Raw genomic sequence first — 24022 nt, 5'->3', positions numbered from 1 at the left:
TTATCTGCTGACATCTTTTGCAATACTTCTCCAGAATTCCTTATTTGTACTCTATTGCATCATGTGGACACCCTTTATGCAACTCTCCATTTTCCTTTGGATAACATTGTACATTCAGTTTTCAAAGATGATAATAGTGATAAATAACAATCATGAAACATCACTGGAAATATACCTTTATTTCAGAGAGAAACAGGTTCACTGAAAGAGCTTCTTTCCCCAAAACAATCTGGGCTGCTTTCTTTTTCTTGTCTAGTTCTAGATGCTACTATTTGTAGTGTCTGTTTGTAGTGTCCATTTGTAGTGTCTGTCCCAAGCATATCATGTTAGTTGACCTGACTGTAATATGTAGTTGTATAGACAACCCATAGAGTTCATTGATCAGTATATATTCTCTGACAATCAATATATATGTATGTATGTGTGTGTATAATAGAAAATGCTCAGTAAGACCAAAATTACTGAGAGAAAGCTCAGTAAATCAATCAATAAGAATTTCTTAACTGCTAATTACATGCCATGCATTTTGCTAAGTCCAGGAAATATAATGAAAAGTAAAACAGTCTCTGTCCTTAAGAATGTTTACATTCTAAAATGGTAGATAACATTTAAATAACTAAGTATACACAAGATATATAAAAAGTGGAGGGAAAATAATTTCATACTTGCAGCTGGGGTGGAGAGAGGGACTTATATAAGATATATATATATATATATATATATATTATATAAGATAAGATTTGGACTAGGTTTTGAAGGAAACATGGGAAGCAAAGAGAAGTCAAGTGGGAGAACATTCCAGTCATCAAGGAAAGCTGATTCAAAAACACAATCAATAAATGGGTTCTCATCTACAAGGAACAATAAATAGACCAGTCTGGATTGTAAAGAAGGTGCAAGGGAGTAAAATATAAGAATTCTGGTAAGATAGGAGAAATGAGGTTTAAATACCAAAAATATTATTCTGTGTTGACTCTTGAGGTGATAGGGAGGCATTCTAATTTATTGAGTGCTTTTAATAAAATCTTTTTGGCAGCTGAGTAGAGGTTGGATTAGAATTGAGATAGACTTGAAATAGAGAAAACAATTACAAAACTATTGCCAAAGCACAAGAGAGATATGATATCTAAACTAGGATGAAAAGAAAGGATCATATACAGGAAATGTTGCCAAAGTAGAAGCAAGATGATTTGTTGAGAGATAAGAAATATGGATAGACTGGGAGTAAGGAAAGATAAGAATGACAATGAGACTGGAAGTCTTTGGACACAGGAATAATGGTGGTTTAACTACATAGAAGAGGTCAGAGTTTGTGAGAGAAAGATAACGGGCTCTGTTATAATTATCTTGAGTTTGAGATGCCTATGGCATATCCAGTTTGTCCAAAACTTTTTTGTGAGTTATTTCATATCACTGCAGTTCAGAAGGGCAACTAGGACTAGATACATAAATCTAGAAATCATCAGGATAGAAATAGTAATTGAAGTCATAGGAGATGATAAGGTTACTGAGTGAAGTGATATAAGAAGAAATGAGAAGAGGGACCAGGAAAGAGTCTTGGGAAACTCTTACAGTTAATTTTGTCATAGATGAAAAAAACAGAAAAGAAAGTGGAGAAAAAGTGATCAGATATATAGGAGGAATAAGCACAGTATCATAAAAAACCAAAAGGGAGAAAGTATACCAGAGAAGATGATCAGTATTGACAAATTTTGAATAATTGTCAAAAAATTATTAAGAAAAGACATTAGATTGAGAGTTAAGAGCTCATTGGTAACTTTGAAAAGAGTAGTTTTAATTAAATCATGATATAAGGGAAGGATTTATAAGAAAGTGAAAGAAAAGAAGATGGAGATACCTATTTTAGAAGAGGTTTCTCATTAAGTTTAGTAGAGAAGGAGGAGAAAGATATGAGGATATTTCCTAGCTAGGATTGTACTATCAAGTGAAGTTTTTTTGAAGGATAGGGAAAACATAGGCAGAAGAGGAGTCAAGTAGAGATTGAAGCCGAGATAAAGTAAGGATTATACTGAGGAAATCTTCTGGAGATGATGGAATGGGATCAAAGGTACATATGGTTGACCAGAGCAAGGAGAAGAGTCATCTCTTCATATGAGTAAAAGAAGATATAGAGGAAGATGTCTGAGCTGTATGAGATAAAGAAGTGGGGCAAAATGGGAACTTTCAGAGAATGGTCTCCATATTTTCTATAATGTATGAGACACATTCCTCAGATGAGAGGAGTTTAAAAATTATAAGAAAATACAGAATAACTTTTGTAAAAAGTGAGATAAGAAAATGATTAGGAAAGAGAAGAATAAATGCCTTGAGGCAGGAATGGACCCAGTTGAGATTATTAAATATAAATTTGTAGTGAATCCAGTCAGCATGTTATTATGTTTTCCTCCAGTTCTATTAAGCAGCACAGTAATAGGAGTTGAAGACACAGATCGTGAACTAATTCAGGGTATGCTATTTAGTATGGCATGACTGGCAAAAGGATAAAAGGGCAAGAATTTCAAAAGGATAATGTTGAGTTGATTAGCCAAGGGGTTGATATAATCAAATGAATAATATATATAGTCAATTCAAGAGTGTCTAGTAAAGAACTGGAAAGTGAAGGGAATGAAGGTCACAGTGCAGACAGAGAATAGAGTTTGGATCCCTAAGGCATATAAAAATATGAAATGATATAATATTATGGTCAGATAAAGTAATTTTGGTGTTCATGAACATAAGAGTATTCAAGAAAGTGAAATCACTGATGGCAAAATCTTTGTGTGTAGCTGAGGTGAAGTGAACAAATGAAGGAAAAGAAAGAAGGAAGAAAATATTTATTAAATACCAGTATTGTGCTAAGCACTTTACAAATAATGCATTTCAGAAGTATTTCATAGGCATTAAATAGGTGAAGGAACTGAGATTTTTGGACATTTGAAGGAGTTATCATTACATATGTTGTTGAATTCTCCTAGTATTAGGGAAAGAGATGAGGAAGAGAGAAAAATTATAAGCCACATAGGTTTATTTTTTTTTAGTCAGTGAGGTTAAGTGATTTGCTCCAAGGTCACATGGCTAAATAAATATTATGTGTCTATGATTGGATTTGAACTCAGGTACTCCTCAGTGCAAGGCCGATGCTCTATTTACTCTGCTGCCTAGCTGCCCCTACCACATAATTATTGACAGAGAAAGGAAAAAGCACTGTATCTCTTTAGATAATAGCCACCAGAATCTAAATTTACTGATAAATTTGGATTGTGTGAACCTCAAAGGAGAAGAGGTTGGTATAAGAGTAAGGTACAAAGAAAGTCTGAAGGAAAATTGAGGAGTATTCTGAACCTTCTGCTTATAACCAGAAGAGATTAAACAGGTTGGGACACAGAAGATTTCTTCAACACAATCCACAATCACTGGAATGGAGAGGACTAGGGAGTATTAACAAAGATGAAATAGTCTGATCTATCTGACAAGCTTGTTATTATAATATATAAATATATATTACACATATAATTTATATATATAATATATTATATAATGATATATAATTAATATATAATATTACATATTGATGTACATAAAGCACTTTGTAAAATTTTAAGTGCCATACAAATGTCAGATGTCATTATTATTAATTTTATAATGCTATCTTACCTTCAGATTTCCAGTAGAAATTATCGTCCTATTATTGGTGGTAATGAGACTTCATTACCTTTTTCAATTAAAAGATTTTGGGTGGAAGAGAATGAAGTCAATGACAACTCTGGAGTGTGTAATTCTTAAATATCTCATCCTTTAAAATACACACACATGTATATAGCAGAAGGCAGTATGTAAATGGTATATAGAAGCAGCCTCAGAACCTGGAAGACTTAGGTTCAAATTCTGCCTTAAGCCACTTAAGATTCAATGCACTCTAAGACTGTATTTATAAGTTAGTACCATCTATTAATACCAAAAAGCTTCCTTATCTAGGAGGTCCCTTTTGTTCTGAACTGGGATTAACTCAGGACAATTCATTTTTCATTTAATTTTAATGCTGGAACAAAATGAAACACTTCTAAATCAGTCAATAGTTTAAAAAGGAATTTCCTTAGTCATAACAAGAGAAGGATTTTCAAGAAGGATAGGTATTAATGCAGCTTCTAATGTGATCCACCAGTCAAAAACCAAAGAGCCTCTTGAATTCCTTGTGACTTCTTTGTACTGAGGCAATAAAGAAATGTGAACATTCTGAGTCCTTAGTGCTCTGGGTCAACCAAGTCTGGAAGAATGTTTCAGTATCTTTTTTTCAGGTTTTTGCAAGGCAAATGGGGTTACTGTACCACTGTACCACCTAGCCTCCCCAAAGAGGGATTTTGGATGGGTTTTTTTGGCTAGGTAATGGGGTTAAGTGGCTTGCCCAAGGCCATACAGCTAGGTAATTATTGTGTCTGAGGTCACATTTGAACTCAGGTCCTCCTGACTCCAGGGCCAGTGCTCTATCCACTGTGCCACTTAGCCACCCCATTTCAGTATTTTTTAAGAAAAAATCGGACTGACTAGTATGGAGGAAGGGGTTAGGATATTGGTCCTACCATGCAAAGAATGAATCGCAAATGAAAATCAAAGTTTTCTCATTAACATATAAATCACTTCCAAGACCTTATATATGTTTTTGCATATACAAAGAATTGAAACATTTATACATATATATATATATGTATATATATATATATATATATATAAAGTTATATATAATACAACACATCAGGTTCTTGGTAGGGGTCAAGGGAAATGCTTTGAAAATCTGACAAATAAAACATAAACATACTGAGTCAGCAATTCAACAGATCATTCACTTTCTTTTGAGACTGTTTCCATAATTTCCCCTAGCTAGAAATACAGCAGCCATTCAAAGGGCACAAAACTACAGTTAACTGCACAAAAACTTTTCCCGGTTCCATTTCTAACCGAGGTCAGGTGACATCAATTTATGTTACCTGATGGTCCCATACTGGGGGGGAGGGGGCTGGAGGGTCACCATATGGGTCCTGGATAAAGTAAAATACCCAATCAACTTTTGACCTACTGAAATTTGGGACTCCTAAACTGAAGTGATCCACCATTCTCACCTCCAAAGTAGTGAGGATTTGCCACATTTACATGTCCTCAAATTAAAAAAAGAAGCTATGCAACTGAAATAAATTTCAATGCGTAAGACCCAGTATCCAATTCTGAAAGTAACATTGTACATATGGCTTCTTTAAAAATCATAACAAGATGTGTTTAGAATAACAACAAAATGCCAAGGACCTGTGATATCTTTTCTCACTAAGGCAGCTCAAAAACCATCTATACTTTACTCACTAAATCTTAGAGTCACCTGAAGCTCAAGAAATTAAATGGCTTTCATGTCATGAAGCTAGTAGACAAGATTTTAACCAAAGTATTCTGATGCCAAGCTGAATCTGCTTTCTACCATGCTAGACTACTTTTTATATGCTAAGACTTCTTATATGCCTATAATAGAAAACCACAACTATGCATAGACTTGGATGTAGTTCACTTAGTTTCACTGTTAGATATTTCATTCTAAATTTTAATTTTGTGTTTTACATTCTTAACATGGTAATTCATTGATATCCCATTTTAAATTGTAAATTAATGGATGAAAGACAGAAGCAAAATAAGGACTTATCACTCAATCAGTATTGAACATTCATTTTTTTTAACAAATGATCAGAGTTGCTTTTTTCACTAAGAGCAATTCTTGTAAAATATAATCATAAATTTATTTCTGAAAAATCCTAATCTGAAAAATTCCAAAAGTAGAATTAAAAGTGGGTGGCTAGGGGCAGCTAGGTGGCACAGTGGATAAAGCACAGTCCCTGGAGTCAGGAGTACCTGGGTTCAAGTCTGGTCTCAGACACTTAATAATTACCTAGCAGTGTGGCCTAGGGCAAGCCACTTAACCCCATTGCCTAGCAAAAAAAAAAAATCAAAATTGTAGTATTTAACTTTGATAGCCTCCCTTACCCCTTTCCTCAAAATGTGCACTGATTCTACACACACACACACACACATACCATAATTATATTATTGCTAGAGATTCCAACCCTAGAAATTGAGTAAGGCTTAAAAGTTATCCTTCTATCCATCCACCCAATTAGCCACAATCCCTACAGTTAGTGCTATGTGGGAGCAAGTTCTTAATGAACTCATGATAAACAAAATTTTAAAATGTGTTATAAACCATTTTTTCAGAAAATTCTATATAAATTTACCAGCACACCATTTTCCACAACTCATTTTACCACCTCTTCCAAATACCAATGAAATTCCTATTCCTCAATTTTGTTTAATTTTATTGTAAAACTACCACTAAAGTAATTTTCACTGGATGAATAAATCCATAGGCTTACCTGGGGTTCATTCTAATGAGCTTCTAATTGGTAAGATATTTTTGAAAAGGAGATTTGAAATTTTTATCAGTTTTTGAGAAGGATTAGGATAAAATAATAGAAAAGATTATGTAATTGGAGTCAGGAAATTCCTTAGTTAGAATCCTGTTTCTTGCATTTATAACTTTGATCCCAACCATTGTACTTAATTATGTGAGCATCAGTTTTATTATATATAAAATGGAGATAGTAATGACTATGATACCCACCTCATCTGGTAGATGTGAAAACATTAGATCATATAAAAAGAACTTTGAAAACCTTAAAATTGTATGCCAATTCCAGATTTTATGCAGTGATGGCAGGAGTAGTTGTAGTTGTGGTAGTTGTAGTAGTAGAAGTAGTAGTAGTAGGAGGAGGAGGAGGAGGAGTATTCATAATTCCTATTATTATTCCAGAACCTGACATACATGCCCCAGAAGAAAAAAATTACTACAAATTAAAAATCATACTCAAAATCAATGAGTAGAAAAAGAATGACTTAGAATAACTTAAGTGAAGGACAGAGTAAAAAAAAAAAAAGCTTAGATTCCTCTCCCAGAAAGAGGTAGTTTTCTTAAAGGAAAAGAAATTCAAAGAAAGAAAATTATTATTTCATCCAGTCTTCTGAACATGGACACTCATGAAGTTCCAACAAAAGTCACTTAACTCTAGCAAGGATATTTCAATGTTAGGTATTAGATGAAAATGAGATAGGACAGATCAAGAATGCCCAGAACTCATACCCTACAAGGATATGATAATAAGGTTAGTAGATTTAGGAAGCCCCAGGCTTGAATAAGTATGAATAAATTTTTTAGATAATAAGAAAAATTGTTTTGTCTAAAAAAGACTAAAGATACACATTATTGGTAGCAGAAGAGGTTCTGAAAAGCAGATAGAATCACAGTGACGGTAGGCAGAGATGGATTTTTTCAGGAACCAAATTGGTCAGCCTTGGGAAATCTGGCAATAGGCAGCAGACCTGCCAAAAGAATTGTTATTAGAGACAAGAACCACTCAATATAAGTAAGGCTGGATTCCAGTCTGAGAGAAGCTGAGCAACTAGTAGTATACCCATGTAGAAATATATAGAATAAGAAAGTGAACTAGGGTACAAGGTAGGGCTTAATCATAGGGTATACAGTATTATCCCAATTACTTAGAACCAGGTTTCAAGGTCAGAGTGAAATTAGAAACAAACAAAGCAGATAAATCAAGGATCCTCATTTTTCCATTTCATATGATTGGGCTTCGAACTAGAGACTAGAGGAGGAGCTAAATCAATTGGTGGTGGTTAAGGGATTTCAGTCTTTGGTAATTTAAGACATGTGGGCACAGAGGTCAAATTCTTGATAGCAAGAGGATATAATTCTAGTTCCATAAAGTTCCCCACATTGATCTAACAATAAGGAATTTCCAACTTAAGCGTGGAACTAAGTAAGCCTATTTCTCTAAGTTTTTTTTAAACTCTCTTTTCCCAAGGAGCTATCCAGGGTTCTGAACTTCTTTCTGTCAAATCCATGACTTCTTTCTACCTTGAGTTTTACCCTCCTTTTTTTTTAAAGGAGCTCCAGTACAAGCAGTTCATGTCTTCACTGACATCAGTCTTATAAGTAGTCCCTGATACCTGTTTTTACACTGTGCTGAATTGTCATCCTATTTCCCTGGTGGTGTTTGAGAGAAGGGAAAGAAACATGATTTTTTGCAATTTTAATAATATAAAGTTATTTAAGTTGTCACAAAGCAATTTGGGATAACAGCATGGATGCATACAGGAAAAAAGAGGTCTACTATACTAAAAAGAATCATGTATTTAAAGTTTTCTTTGTTTATAACATTACAGTTTCTATATAGCAGACTTCTTTATCAATCACATTATTCTATCAACTAGCGCATTTGTACCTTGATTTCAAAATTGAAGGTTTAGGTTTGACTTACTCTTCTCTAGAAACTCACTAATCTTCTTTGTAATAAAAAAACTTAAACATCTTGCCTAAAATTTGGGATTTCATTTCTTTGTTTAGAATAAAATGTATTATTAAAAATGTAAGATTAACTTAGATTTCTTGGGAAAATATAGAAGGTATCAATAAAGGGATAATATTAAAACTTAGAAAAGAATTCGATAAAAACTAGGATATCTCCAATAAGAGCAAGTCATGTCAAGCTAATTACATTTCTTTTGTGAGTTGTCACTATTAAGTCAGATTAGGAAATGCCATAGATATAGTATGTCTGGATTTTAGTAAAGCATTTGGCAAAGTCTCTCACAATTTCTTTGTTGATAAAATAGATACTGAGATGAATAATAGTGCACTAATTTACAACTGAATAAACAACTCAAATATAAATAATCAATAGACTGATATTAACCTAGGGCAAGGATTCATAAATGCTTTTATGTCATGGAACCCACTGATAACAGAGAGTGAGACCCATGAAATGCTTTACATTATTTTTAATATATAATAGAAAGGGGCAGCTAGGTGGTGTAGTGGATAAAGCACAGGCTCTGGAGTAAGGAGTACCTGGGTTCAAATCCAGTCTCAGACACTTAATAATTACCTAGCTGTGTGGCCTTGGGCAAGCCACTTCACCCTGTTTGCCTTGCAAAAAAAAAAATAAAACCTAAAAACAAACAAACAAAAATATATATATATATATATAATAGAAAGAAATTCTAAATTTCAGTTAGGGGGTTAGTGAAAATAAAGATATAATTATTTTCCCTTTCAATTTACCCCCCCAAAAAAATTCAATAAGACTCCCTGAAATCTATTCATAAAGCTATTAAACCTTAAGATAGGAATTCCTGAACTAATGGAGTTCACTAGAGCTCTGAGCTTGGCCCTATTCTGTTTGACAATTTTAGTCAATAACTCAGATAAAGGTATAGACAGAATGCTATGAAACTTATGGATGACACAAAGCTAGGAGGAATATCTAATATGCTGAAAAAATAGAATTGAGATCCAAAAAGAGCTTAACATTCTCACTTCTCCACTCTCTAATTCATCCTCTGTATATCTGACAACATAATCTTCCTAAAGCTCATCTCTGATCACATCACCACCCTGCTAAAAAATCTTTTGCTACTTCCTATATTCTTTACAATAAAATACTAACCTCTCAAATTTACCAATAAAACCTTTCATAGTCATAATTCAATCTGCTTTTGCAGGTGAAGAAAAGTTATATAAAATTATCTTTTTACCATGTTTTCTGTTTCTGACTGAAAATACAATCAAGAAACATAATTTGTTCATAATAAATAAGAGAAGTTTTTTTCCCCTAAGATTGGCATGGTAACTCACTGTATTTGAGAACTAACTTTTAGTGCTTTTAGTGAGAGTTGAACCCAGGGGCAGCTAGGTGGTGCAGTGGATAGAGCACTGACCCTGGAGTCAGGAGTACCTGAGTTCAAATCCAGCCTCAGACACTTAATAATTACCTAGCTGTATGGCCTTGGGCAAGCCACTTAACCCCATTAGCTTGCAGACAGAGAGAGAGAGAGAGAGAGAGAGAGAGAGAGAGAGAGAGAGAGAGTTGAGCCCAGGCAAAATACAACATGCAAGATAAAAACTGTATCCTACCCTCAAGAAGTCTGCATTAATTTCTCAGGGTTCCAGAGCTAGTAGGTACAAAATTTAAACTCAAATCTTCTTGACATCAGAGCAGGCATACTATCCAATGTGCCACTTAGCAGATGCAGGATGAGATTCTTGTCACATCAAGCCTATATTATCCCAATAGTCTGCTGTTTGGTTTCTTGTTCATTTTATCGCATTCAATGCCAATATATTCTCTCTATTGGTTACCTCCAATTTATCCTTTATATAATGTTTGTACATAGTGTTTTCAAGCTGTTTTCTCTCTCTCTTGTTAGAGTATAAACTTCTTGAGAACAGGAACTGCCATTGGCCTTTCTCTAGAAGATGCTCAATAAATGCTAGTTGACTGACTGACTGACAACAAATATGGCAATGCACAACTCAAAGTCAGAAGGAGACAAGGATGATCAGTTAATAAGCAAATTTCCAGAAGTTAATGAGCTGGATCATTTTAACAACCAAAAGTACTGCACACCGAAAATGAAGGTAGCATAAACCCAGGGTTTAGATAGGCAGAGATACATAATGGTTCTGTTAGTTACAGAGTTAACAGTTTCTAACACAGTACTTGAAAAATTTTGCTCCATAATTTTCCTTACCTCAGATTCATAATTAATAATTAACATTTGAAATCATTTCTTCTGATGTTTCAATTGAGTTGCATTTAATGGAAAACATAAGAAGCTTAATAAAGTGTTATTTTTCATTTTAAATGTCCATATCAATTAGGAAGATTAAAAATTTGGTCATGCACAGCCAAACACAAGGCACAATTATTTACCTGGCTACAGTTATGGAAGTTTCAGAGTCTAAATTCTAATTATGGAGTGCCAAGATGGCAAAGTATAGGCTGTGTATCATCTGAACTCTCCCAGTTTTCCCATCCAAACAACAATAAAAGATAGGGATGAGGCAACTTTTCTAAGATTGTGGAGAGAAATCTGTGATACTGGAGTTGGAGCTGGCCCAGCGTCCAGTATAAGGCTGTAGAGGAAACTATAATCAGACAGCAGGAACTTCCAGAGCTCTCAGATTATATAGGTAAGAGGGTTAGTATAGTTGAAAGAAATTGCAAGGGGCCTTTTTTCTGACACTGGATTACCTATATGAAGTTCTAAGTTGCAGTTACAACTTCAAGAGGATAACTAGCACCTGTGACTGTTGGAGAGCAAAGGCATAGGGGCTCTGATCACAATACTTGGGTTAAGAAGATTGATAGCACTAGAAGCAACAGGGAAGTAGGTTGTTGGTCCTAGTTCTAGGTTGGAGAAGAGTGCTTGTGATCACTCACAGGGGAGCATGTAACCTGGTCACAGTTTCAAGGCCAAGAGGAGTGAGAGCAGAGGAGCAAAATCCTTTCCTGAATAAAGACTAGAGCACAGATCAGGCAAGCAGTGAATACATCTCTCCTTGGATTATGGTAACTTGAAGGCACTAAAAACTTACAGACTCCCCCCTCCCCTCCTCTCTCCCCATAGAAATATATCTGAAAACAAGAGCATGAAAAACTTGAAGCTTGGGACAGTGACCCCTTTCCCCTAGGAATAAAGGCCAACCTTAACATAAAGTTTCAAGCAAAGAAATAGGCAATAAAAATGAGCAAACAACAAAATAAGAAATTGACCCAAGTGGCAGGGAAAATCAAGACACAAGTTCAGAAGAAGACATCAATGTAAAAGCATCTGGAAACAACAAAGTATCAAAAAAAATTTAACTAAGAGGAGAGGAAAAATAGAAGAAAATGAGCGTGATGGAAGAAAATTATGAAAAGGAAGTCAATAGCTTGGTAATAGAGGTGAAAAAATTGAAGAAAAAAAGCACCTTACAAATAAAATTGACTAATTGATTTTTAAAAAGCACAAAGATCCATATAAGACAAGAATTACTTAAAATTATAACTGGCTAAATGGGAAAGGATATTACAAAAGGAAAAAGATGAATAAAATTTTAGAAAATGGAGAAAACTGAATGAAAATTAAAAGACTATATTTGCTTAGCTGTACATGGCACCTTCACAAAATTGACCATGCATTAAGACGGAAAATACTTCACAAATACAGAAAAGTAGAAATATAAAATTTTGTCCTTTTCAGTCAATGAAATAAAAATTTTATTCAACCATGAGAATATAGATTAAAAATTAATTTCCAAACAGAATAACTTATCCTAAAAAATGAGTGAGACACAGAAAGAATCATAGGCAGAGTCAATAATTTCATTAGAGATACATATGACACAATATGTGAAAATTTTTTTGTATACAGGCTAGCAGTACTTAAGGGAAATTTTATGTCTCTAAATGCTCATATCAATAAAATAGAGGAAGAGCAGATAAATGAACTTGGTGTGCGATTTTAAAAAACTGTGAAGTTTTTAGGTATCAAATTGGACATCCGGAAAATAAAAGGTGACATTATATAATTGAAATTGCTAGAGAATCAAATAAAATCTACTTGAAACAATTAACTTTAGTTACTTGTAGGATATAAATAAATCCACATAAATCAGCAGCATTTTTATAGATTACAACAAAGTTCAAATAAGAAGAGATAGAGATATTCTCTTTTAACATAGCTCCACACAGGGGCAGCTAGGTGGCACAGTGGAAAGAGCACTGGTTCTGGAGTCAGGAGGATCTGAATTCAAATTCAGTATCAGATATTTAATAAATACCTGGCTTGTGACCTTGGTCAAGTCACTTAACCCCATTGTCTTGCAAAAAAATAAAAATAAAATAGCCCCACACAATAGAAAATATTTGGTAGTCTACCTGCTAAAATAATTCAGGAACAATTGGAAAATATTAATTGTTCATGGGCAGCCAAGTCAATATAATATGAATAATAATTATCCCTAAATTAATTTACTTATTCAGTGAAATACCAATCAAATTACCAAAAAATTATTTCATAGGGCTAAAAAGTAATAACATAATTCCTCTGGAAGAAGGTCATGGATATCATGGGAATCAATGGGAAAAAATCTGAAGGAAGGTTACCTAGTAGTACTAGATCTCAAATATATTAAAAACAGTAACCACAACAACAATATGATACTGGCTAAGAGTGGTGGATGAGTGGAATATGTTAGGTACTCAACATTCACAGCAGAAAATTACTATAGCAATCTAAAGTTTGATAAAGCTTTTGTCACAAGAACTCATTATTTGACAAAAATTACCAGGAAAACTGAAAATCAGTTTAGCAGAAACTAGATATAAACCAACAGCTCATACCCTATATCAAGATAAGGTTGAAATAGGAACATAATTTAAATATGAAGGGTGATAGCACAAGCAAATAGGGAAGCATGTAGCCTAGATTAAAAGAAAAACAGGAAGTTGTAGGGGAAAATTTTTTACATTAATTTTCTCTGATAAAGATCTCATTTCTTAAATATAGAGAACACTGAGTCATTTTTTAAGAATATGATTCATTCTCCAAATGGTCAAAGCATAAGATCGGGTAATTTTCAGAAGAAAAAATCAAAACTTTATAGTCATATAAAGTGCTTTAAATCAATATTGATTAGAGAAATGTAAATTAAAACAACTCCAAGATACCGTATTACACATGATTGACAAATATAATAGAAAAGGAAAATGTCAAATATTAAAGTAGAAATGGAAAAATCAGAGCACTAGTACAGTGTTGATGGAATTGTAAACTGATCCCACCATTCCAGAGAGTAATTTGGAACTATATCCAAAAGGGTATAAATTGGGCATACCTTTTGACTTACCAGTACCATTTTTAGATTTGTATCTCAAAGAATACCAGTACTAGATATGTATCTCAAAGAGATCAAAGGAAAAAAAGACCTATATGTACAATGATATTTATGATAGGTCTTTTTGTTGTTGCAAAGAATTGGAAACTGAGAAGATACCCTTCAATTCAGGAATGGGTAAATAAGCTGTGATGTATGATTGAAATGAAATACTATTGTGCTATAAGAAATGATGAGTACTATGGTTTGAAAAAAAACTGGAATATGTTGTATGAACTGATCCTAGCAGCAATATTGTATGATGATCAATTGTAAATGACTTAGCTACTTTCAAAAATACGTTGATCCAAGGCAATTCTGAAGAACTTATGATTAAAAATGCTATACACTTCCAGAGAAAGAATGGAGGGAGTGTGAAAGCAGGTTGAAGTATAATTTTTCACTTTATTTTTCTTGGGTTTTTTGCAACATGGCTAATATGAAAATCTGTTTTGCATGATTTCATATGTATAATTGATATCACATATCTTGCTTTCTCAATGGGTATGGGAGGATGGAATAAATTTTTAAGTGATGTTATAAATTAAAAAATAAATTTTAAAAAGAAAATCAAATCAAATAATGTTGCATCTGTTACTAATAATGTCTTCAAAAATCACATAAGGGTCTTAAGTTACTTCTTAATAATTTATAGTCTTCCTCAAGATAAAAATCTTCTCTCCCTTCAACTATCCTCTATATATCACCATCTTTGTTTTCTTCTTTTGAACAAGGTATACATTATCACTGTCATCATGAAAATGGGATATGCAGAACTAAATGCAATATCAGATCTGTGGTCTGATAGACATAGACCTACATCCCTTGGGTTAGATAATGTACTTTGACTAATATAGGAAATGATTGTAATAGTTTTTGTAGCAGATATACTGCACTGCTAAAGAATACAAAGTTTTCTATTTATGCCTGTTAAATTTTAATTTATTGGTTTTGATCTAGAATTTTGAACCTTGGCTTATCATTTTATATTTACTATTATGTGTGATTCTAGAAAATATATTTACTTTCCAGTGATCTAGTCACTAACAGCAGAGAAAGTACAACATGTATAGATGACATTTCCTAACCCAGGAGTTCCGCAAACTATTTAAATCACAGAAACATCTTGTTAAAATAGTAGATGGAACTGGACTTAGCATCATGAATACCTGAATTCGAATCCTATCTCAGTCATTCAGTAGCACTGTGATCCTTGCAAACCATTTAACATCTCCAAATCTCAGTGGACTCATCTGTAAAATGTGGTGTTGTGATGATCAGACAATATAATATTTATTACTTTCTAAATGTTAAAGCAAACAAAAATGTTACCTATTACTGTTATGGCTGCTATTATTAATACAATTTCTTTTGCAATTAGATTTGATGATTTGATAAGTATTACTTCTGTCACTCTCCTGTTCAAAAAGTTCCAACAACTAGTCTATGGGATAAATATAAACTTTTCTATATGACTTTTAAAGCTCTTATCAACTTCCTTTTTGAAGACTCATTACGCATATGTCTCTTTCATGAACTCTACTTTCTCACCAAACTTATCTGTGTTTTTGTTCCCCTATACAATATTCATTCTACTACTTTCATATCTTTGTGAAGGTTGTCCTTGGTGTTTTAGATGTATTCCCCTAATTCCACCTTGTAGATTCCTTAGAGTCTTCAAAACATCTCCTACATGAAGCCTATCCTGACTGTCTTAATTGCTACTGTCCTCTCCACAACCCACAACCCAGTTACTTTGTACCTATTTGGAGGTCTTTTCTGAGTTTTTTTTCTTCATTTAAACCTAAGTAGAAAAAAATTGTAAAATTTAAATATAAAGCAAGAAAAGGAATAAAACAATATTGCTATGTACACAGAAGAAGAGGGGATTCAATATCAAAGAATAAATTTCCATTCCATACAGTTTTTCTTTGCTTCCTTGAGGGCTTTCTATTTTGTTTTTATTTTATATATAATATTTCTATGCATATTTCTTTCTTCCCTCACCCCTTCTCCACCAATAGAATGTGAGCTACCTGTAGGCTTCATTTTGTTTTTTTTATCCCTAGAACCTAACACAGTTCATGGGGAAAAAAAAAACCTTGTGGAATGAATCATTGATAAAATGGGTAAGAAGTAAAAAAAACCCTTATCATATTACTAGGGACATTCCTTCAATGCTGATTTCAATCTTCTAACCAATATTTGTTTGGAATTGTTGTTTAAGAAAGGATGATATCAACTAAATGTACTATCACCCAGGCTATACAACTTCATCTTGTCTATAAGGATTTTCTGGAAGACTTTCTAGAATACTTTGATAAATGTAAATATAAGTTAGACAAATCTAGAGCTAAACAACAATATCATAGGAGTGTTAATTTTATGAATGACTTGGTTATAAATTGAATGGGAGGCATAGCAATTAGAATAACAAAATTCCCTGATCTATCAGTCTATCAAACTAGACAAGGAAAGGAGGTTAGACTGGAATGATTTCTTCTTAATAACCTCTTGTTCCCAAATCCAAACGTTTATAAAACCCAAAAGTTCAGATTAGAATGCAGTAATCGTTTGAAAATGACTTTCCTCCTTAGAAAAGCAATCTCTTTAACAAAGGAAAATAAGTCTTTCAAAGCAATAGTAAACAGAATTCTTCTTTGCCCAAGGGTACTCCTAGAAAGTTTGCTAAGGAGCTGACCTAGAGCTAACAGAGTCTCTACCCTAAGGACCTAGTTAGAATTTGATCTGGAATTGTGCTTTGAATGAATAATTTTCTAAATCAGAAAGCCTCAATATAAAATTACATATGAGAAGATGGCTTATTCATCCATTAATATTTGTTACATAACTGCACAAGTCCCTAAGACCATATCAGTGGACCACAATAGAAAGTATTATCCCTGCCCTTGGAAGGCAAACACATAGATTTTCCATTATTACAGTATTTTCAAAAATGGGAAAAGATACTCATCTGTCAAGAACAGGTTAGGCAGACCTAGAGGCAGGGGGATAAATGGAATTTCTGAAGACTTTTTCAAACCCATCATTTCTATGATCCTATGTTTGAAATCACAAATGGTCAGGGGATAACAATGGATAAAATCCTGACCAAAAAATCAGTCATTTACTTGATGTGCAACTTTAGTAAAGTCATTTAACTTCTTGGAGTTTCATTTATCTTAGCTATAAGATGATAATAACAGCATCTTGCCCTGCCTACATCACAAGAATGTTGTAAGACTGTCAAATGAATCCTTGAAGTGAAATAAAAAAAAAAGCTAGCAATAGAAAATATTTGCCAGAGAGCGGGGATGCTGCTTTCCCTGATTCCCTGAGATGCAGTGAAAATATCTACTATGCCTTTCCTACTCCTTTTCTAACCCACACTCAATAAATATTGCTAAATTGCTGAAATCTGGACAAAGAATCCCTAATCACATTGAAAGAACCACAGAACATTTTGGAAAATACTGTTTGTGAAAAATCTATTGCTTGACTGGTTCTCTTCAGGAACTAATTAGTTCTCAAGGTTATAATTGAATTTTAGTTACTCAATTCAACAAACATTTATTAAATACCTCATATGCAAAACTCATAATAACTTTTGACAGAATCTTAGTCCTATGAAATCATGATTTAATTTATCCTCTATTGATTATGCCTCTAAAGTCAAAATGACCTAACAACTTTATACCCTGGCAAACCTGAATGGTTCTTACATTTAACTATTATATTTCCCATCATGGGAAAAGAGATTACGGTCAAAATGTAAAGTACTACAGCAAATAAAGGAATAAGTTCCTTGATTTAGAGACAAAAGACCCCAAAGAAGATAGTGATAGAGAGCTGAACTTGCAGTCATTTAACTCATACAACAACGCAGCCAAGAATAGAGATAAAGATGTAGAGATAATAGAGATATTTATATACACATATACATATAGGTGTAGGAATGAATATTTGCGTATACATATATACACGTTAGTATAATAAAACCTGCTTCAGTGATTAGCTATTTGGTTCAAATGATTGCAAATTCAGCTCTCTCTATGACTGACACAGAGCATTTTAAAGTTTGTAAAGCATAAATATATGAATGCATATACATACATAAATCTGTATTTATGTATATGCATGTACATAAATAAAATCTCATTCGAACTATATAACACATTAAAGCAGATATTTTTAAAGCAGTACTATTTTTATAGTGATACATAGGTACATAAATTAGTATATAGAGATAGGTTGAGGATTCTATATATTGATAAGTTTCAGTGTGTACTATATATCATATATTAGTATATAATAACATTGTTAAGATCTATGTATATATGTCTATGAATGTGTGTGTCACTGGATGATACCTGCCTCAATAAGCTGCCATAAGGTTCAAATGAGATGATATATGCAAAATGCTTTACAAACTTTAAAGTACTCTGTAAGTATTTGTGATTATTAGAAAGCCCTAATCTGCTATTTACTAGCTATATAGCCCTGGACAAGTGACTTAACTCCTGGACCTTGTTTCTTTACCAGTAAAAGAAGCAGGATGGATTAAATGATCTATAAGATCTGTTTCAGTTGCAAATTATACAGTCATTGAAATAAGACAAAACAAAAAAAAGCAGGGAAATAAAATGAGATTTTTATAACAAATAAATACTCTGATATCTTCAAAAGACAAAACCTATTTCATTATCATCTCTGTTCTACAAGAGAGCCCCATACATAATAAGGGGAAAATCCCCTTTCAAAATAAAAGGTTAACACTGAGACAGACTGAGTGGAGCAAAAGCCCAAGGATCAAAGTGTAACTATCTCTTCCCCAATTTAAGTGTCAAAGGAGATTAGGCTCTGTCTAAAGAGGAAAACTTCAGGGCAAAATTTAAAAATTATGAGTCAAAAATAAAGTAAAATAAAATAGAAGTGGAGAAAGTATAGTAAGGAAAAAAGGGAAGAGAAGAAACAGAAAGACAACGTTCTTAACATTATAAGCAAATGAATATAAACATACAAATTTTGAAAAGATAAAAAAGGAATTGATGACCCAGATATTTAGAAAAGAGCTAAGGGGGAACAAATACCAAAAATGAAAAGAGAAAGGTCAACACAATGTAGATGGTTTCACACATAAATCAAAATAAGGAAGTCTACAAAATGCCAAATGTGAAACATACAATCAAAGAAAAGAACTGACTAAAATATCCTTGTTCAGATGAAGGAGATGAAAATATTCAAAGTGAGAGTTACTCCAACTAAGTCAAGTCATTGAGTACCTACTAATGTGCTGAGCGATGTATTAAGAAAAAGGGACATAAAGAAAGGCAGAAACACATCCTGATGTCAAGCAGTTTACAAAGTTAACAAAGTATACCAGAAAAAAAGACATTAGGCAGAAATCAACATAATGGGAATAAAAGACTAAAAATACTGGAAATGGGAAAACAACAGTAATGTCACAAAGAAGGTGGTATAGAACAGTCAAATTCTAACTACCTCCACACTAATTAGTCTAGCTAACTAAGGTCTATCTGTGGCTGCGATTATTCAGCACTTAAGTTTGATTTCCCTTCTTTACTACAGTCACTGGTAGATTTCCCCACCACTTCTATCTAGTTGATTCCCTACACAGTAGATCATGAACAAAACTGCAACATACCTTACATTTGTGAAAGCAAATGCCACCCCACTCCAGGTACTGGTCTTTAATATGATCAATAGCTATTTCTAGGATCCCACTAATATAAATTTCCCCAGGATACCCCACAGAATTAGATTTATATATCCCAAACTATGTTCCCTATTGTCCACCCCTTCCATGTCTATTTAGCTTACATATATGTGGGGTTTAAGATATATGATAGGCTTTCCTGACCTCAAAATAAGGGCAAATATTATTATCTTCATTAGAGGTAATTATTCTTCTTCTCAGCTGTTCTTACTTTTATCCTGGCTGTTCATTAAGATTGGACTTACAACAATAGGCAATCTTCTAAGTAACATGCTTCCAGGGGAAAGCACTCTTGACTTCTTCCACCTTATCAAATAACTCCCTACATCCCTTGAATGATATCTTAAATTCCACATTAAAGTTTTTAAAGTGTTAAGGCCATGTATGCAAAGGAAGAGTAACAGGGAACTATCAGTCATTTAAAGCTTAGTGTGAATGACTTCATCAGATCCTTTCATTAAGGAACTTAAATAGGGAAGTAGAATAAGATGGGGTATTCTTAACTAGAGAGAAGAAAAGGACACAGAATTCGGTGGGGGGGATATGAAGAATAACTTCATCTAATTTATAATTTGGCCTTGGGCCAGCACTGACAGTTCCTCAAGTAAAAACAATTATCTTGCTCCCCATGTAGAAACAGATTATCTGCCATTTTCTATTGCAGATGATTGTGCATCCTCCATTATTGAGGGTAATCCAGTAGATCGTAGAAAACTATAGATAGGTGCTACAGAAAATGGAAAAAATTATATCTGTACTACCATGTACTAACACAATTTTCAGCTCCTACACTCATCTCATCACCTATTCTCCCCCTAGTCCTTTAATACAGTGCTCAAATAAACCAGAACAATTCTTTCCCACAGTTCCTAAATAAGAAAAAAATGGGAATACCCGAGGGCACCATAAAAATGGGATAGAAAATAACACCATAAAGATCAGAAAACAAAGGAAAAGCTAGAAGAGGGTGATCAGTACCTAAATAGCCTGTAATTCAAGGTAGAATATATGTTCATTTAGAACAGCTGGCACAAAAAAAATAGTTTGATAGAAAACTTATTAGGAGAATTTTGTTATATAAGTGAAAATCTCAAACAAGATACATTGAAATGGAGGGTTTTGTATAGAAAGAATATTGCTATTTGTAGTGGGTACAATTTTAGCTATGAGGCTTTTAATACTTCTCCCATTCAGCCCCATTTCATAGTGAAATCAAAATTCCCATATTTGTTGGAAATTTCTTCTTGTCCTAGCATTGTGCAGTGAAAGGAGAACTGAATCTGGATTTGAATGCCTGCTTTTCTACTTACTAGCTATATGGCCTTAGTTTTGTCACTTAACCTAAACCTGTTGCTGTTTTTTGATCTCCAAAATGAGGCAGTTAAAATGGATGTCAAAGGCCCCTTCCAATTCTAAAACTATGCCTCTCTGAAGATGTTAGAGTACTATACTATAATGCTCTGTTGAAAAGAGGGAGATGAAGAAAACTATTGGTTTAACACAAGATTACTTCTAAAAATGTTAGAGTATTATTTTAAAAGAGCAAAGGTCAAAGGAAGAGAAGTGACAAGAAGTTCTCAAAAATAGTATAATAGTAACTTGAAATTACTATATTATCATGTTCTGAAGTAGTAATTTATTGAAAAGCAAGTTTGAAAGTATGAATTTAACAGTACTATATATAACAAATATACACTATAACAAATATATAATCTAATATCATATATAACAAATCTTTGTAAAATGATTGCATAAAAGCACTAAGCAAGAAGTAGCCAGGATGCTATGACCTTCATTTCAAATCTCAAGCCATTTCTTATTCTGACAAAGGCCTATTTTTAAATGGGAGGAAAAAAAGGTCCTTGAAAAACTGCCACAGTAAAATTCCCATAATGAAATTATGTTCATTCTCAGAGGAATGAGGTGGAATTAGATGCTCCAGTGGTGCTGAATTCCTAAATCTGGGTAGCTTCCAGCTAGCTACTGAAGGTTTTCTATAAGTGTCAAATGGAGTGGGGGAGGGGGAAGAGGGGGAACCATCTGCTATAAACAAATTAAGAAAGAGCTTTTCAATTTGTAGTTATTGACCACAAAAGTTCTAAAAACACTGCTGTTAAAATACTGTTCCAAATAAAACTTCATTTTTAAGAGAAGGAATAGTATTATATAGTATGAAAATTGTATTAGGCAGGAAAAGCATCCACCTAAAATCTTTGCCCATGCTCTTCTCAAATAATGGCAACAGAGTAAGCATTTTCACTGGCTACTTAAATGTAAAAGTTTCCTAATTCCCAGCAGTATGCTAAGAAGAAAAAGAAAAAGAAAGAAAAATATTGACCACTTGCACACTGAAGGAAAAAAAGACAGTGTTACTTAACCAAGTCCCAGTACCCAGCAGTGTCAGTCACAGAGTAGATGCTCCATAAATATTGTTCAAGATATGCATAAACAAATGCAAAGATTCTAGTTAAGAGGCAACATCAAGAATTTAAAACTCTAGATACTAAATAGCTTGGACTAGCTCAACCCTCAGAATCTGTCGAGGAAGAACAAGGGTCTGAATTTCTCTTTTGAAAGAATATCAAGAGAGAGTTGTACAACAATGACTAAGAACCACTTAGAGTAGAAGTGTTTTCTTCTTTCTTTCTTTCTTTCTTTCTTTCTTTCTTTCTGTCTCTCTTTCTTTCTTTCTTTCCCACCGGATATCCAGCATGCAAGATATTAGCATAATTGAGGAACAGTTTGCCCATTCTCTGTTTCACACACACACACACACACACACACACACAGAGAGAGAGAGAGAGAGAGAGAGAGAGAGAGAGAGAGAGAGAGAGACTCAAGCTAACCTTCCACCCTTGCCCAGTTCATTTATTTGCTTTACTAGTTGATTTGAAAGATTGTGCATAAGGTATAACTGTCCCCTGGATCTTACTCTTCACCTTTGAAGCAAGAATAGCATAAGCAAATCATATATCCAGTCTTTCTAAATTTCTCTGACTATGGAAGATGGACAAGATGGGGTGAGGAGTGAGTTCAAGTCCAGAGGATTAATCTCTTTTACCTCCTTCCGCTACTCGATCATCCCCCGGAGTAAGAAAATACTTTGGTCCAACACAACGCGCTGGAGTGAAACTGCTCTGTGTCCAGGAAATCAGAAGCAAGGAAAGTAGGGTGAAAATCATGGTGCGGGGAAGAGGGAAGTGACCGAAAGAGAGTGACCCTACCTGGTGCGGCTGTGGTTTCGAGGGCAGTCCTTCTTCTCCATGATGGCCGGCACACAGTTGGTGAGCTCTGTCCAGTCGGCGTGCAGCCCACAGCTCCAGCCGGTGGAGAAGCGCGAGAAGAGCCACGTCTCCTTTTTGCCGGGTCTGTGGCAGGTGCATTTTTTCTGGCCAGGCTTGCAGCTACAGGGTTGCTCCAGTCGGATATTCTTTACCAGGTGCCTGCCGAAGGTCGTGCCCCCAGTCTTCTGGATGTGCAAGAAAACGATCACGTCCCTGCCTTTGATATTAAAGTCCACGAAACGGGTCAGGTCCTTCACCGAGAAGTTGAAGCGGGGCACGAATTTGGGCAGAGAGCCATTGTCCGGGGACTCTCGTTCCTGCTCTTCCTCCTCCTCTTCCAGCTCATCCAATTCGTCCTCTGCCTCCTGCACTGGCCCGGAGAGCTGGGCCGCCGGAACCCCCGGAATCTCGGCTTGCTGGTCCCGGGGCGGTGCTTGCTGCTGGTCCTCTCGGGGACCCGCTGGGGCAGCTGCGATCTGGCCGGATTCCCCAGCGCGGAACTTGTCCCCGAAGTTGGTGCAGGAGCTGGTGCAGGTGGGGGACACGTACTGGTACATGATGATGAGGAACAGGAGCGTGAGCACCGGCGTGAGCAGCCACTTGTTGAACCTCTCATCCATGGTCCTGCTCTCAGGCCAGAAGACGAAGTGGCGGCGACGGTGGGGGCGGCGGCAGCTGCTCTACAGAAAGCCGGCGCTGAAGTTTGGACTCCGGGCTGCGGCTCGGAGCCCGCCGCACCTCCATCCCCCTGTGGCCAGGCAGGCGGGACCCCCCGCAAAGGCGTCTGGCTGGCTGGCTACACTGGCGCGCTGCTGGCTGGCTGCTGGCTGGTTCCCGCGGGGCTGAGGGGAGGTGGAGAAGCGAACCTGGGTGCCCTAGCCCCCCGCTGCTGCGGAGGACAGAGGAGGAGGAGGAGGGAGGCGAAGATGAGGTGCCCGTTCCCGGCACTAAGGGGCGGCGGCTGCGCGAAGACCGTTCCAGGGCTCAAAAGGGACTCTTCTTCTAATCTCCCCCTGGACCCCCAGAATCCCTGCCTCTAGCAAGAAGAGAGCGCTATCCAGCGTCTCTCAGACTACAACTGCGCCTCCAACAGCCAGCCTGCCGACAGCTCTTAAGCACTTACTAGCTGATCTTGGGTCCTGAACCTTCCCCTCTGCGCTTCGACCCACACCCAGAGGCTTCATCTTCAGGAGCGAG

At 35.2% G+C, this 24022-nt stretch overlaps 1 protein-coding gene across 1 annotated transcript in view; it reads right to left on the bottom strand.

The window, feature by feature from the left end:
- Positions 1-23445, bottom strand: part of HS6ST3 (heparan sulfate 6-O-sulfotransferase 3) — an 806180-nt gene extending 782735 nt beyond the window's left edge. The window contains exon 1 of the mRNA XM_074191917.1: positions 22766-23445. Within this exon, the coding sequence (XP_074048018.1) occupies positions 22766-23445 (680 nt within the window). The remainder of the gene's footprint in view (positions 1-22765) is intronic.
- Between the last annotated feature and the right edge of the window lie 577 nt (positions 23446-24022).

Source organism: Macrotis lagotis, chromosome 6 (genome assembly GCF_037893015.1).
Source record: "Macrotis lagotis isolate mMagLag1 chromosome 6, bilby.v1.9.chrom.fasta, whole genome shotgun sequence".
NCBI classification, from domain to species: Eukaryota; Metazoa; Chordata; class Mammalia; order Peramelemorphia; family Peramelidae; genus Macrotis; species Macrotis lagotis.
This window is presented reverse-complemented; position numbering and strand designations above follow the sequence as displayed.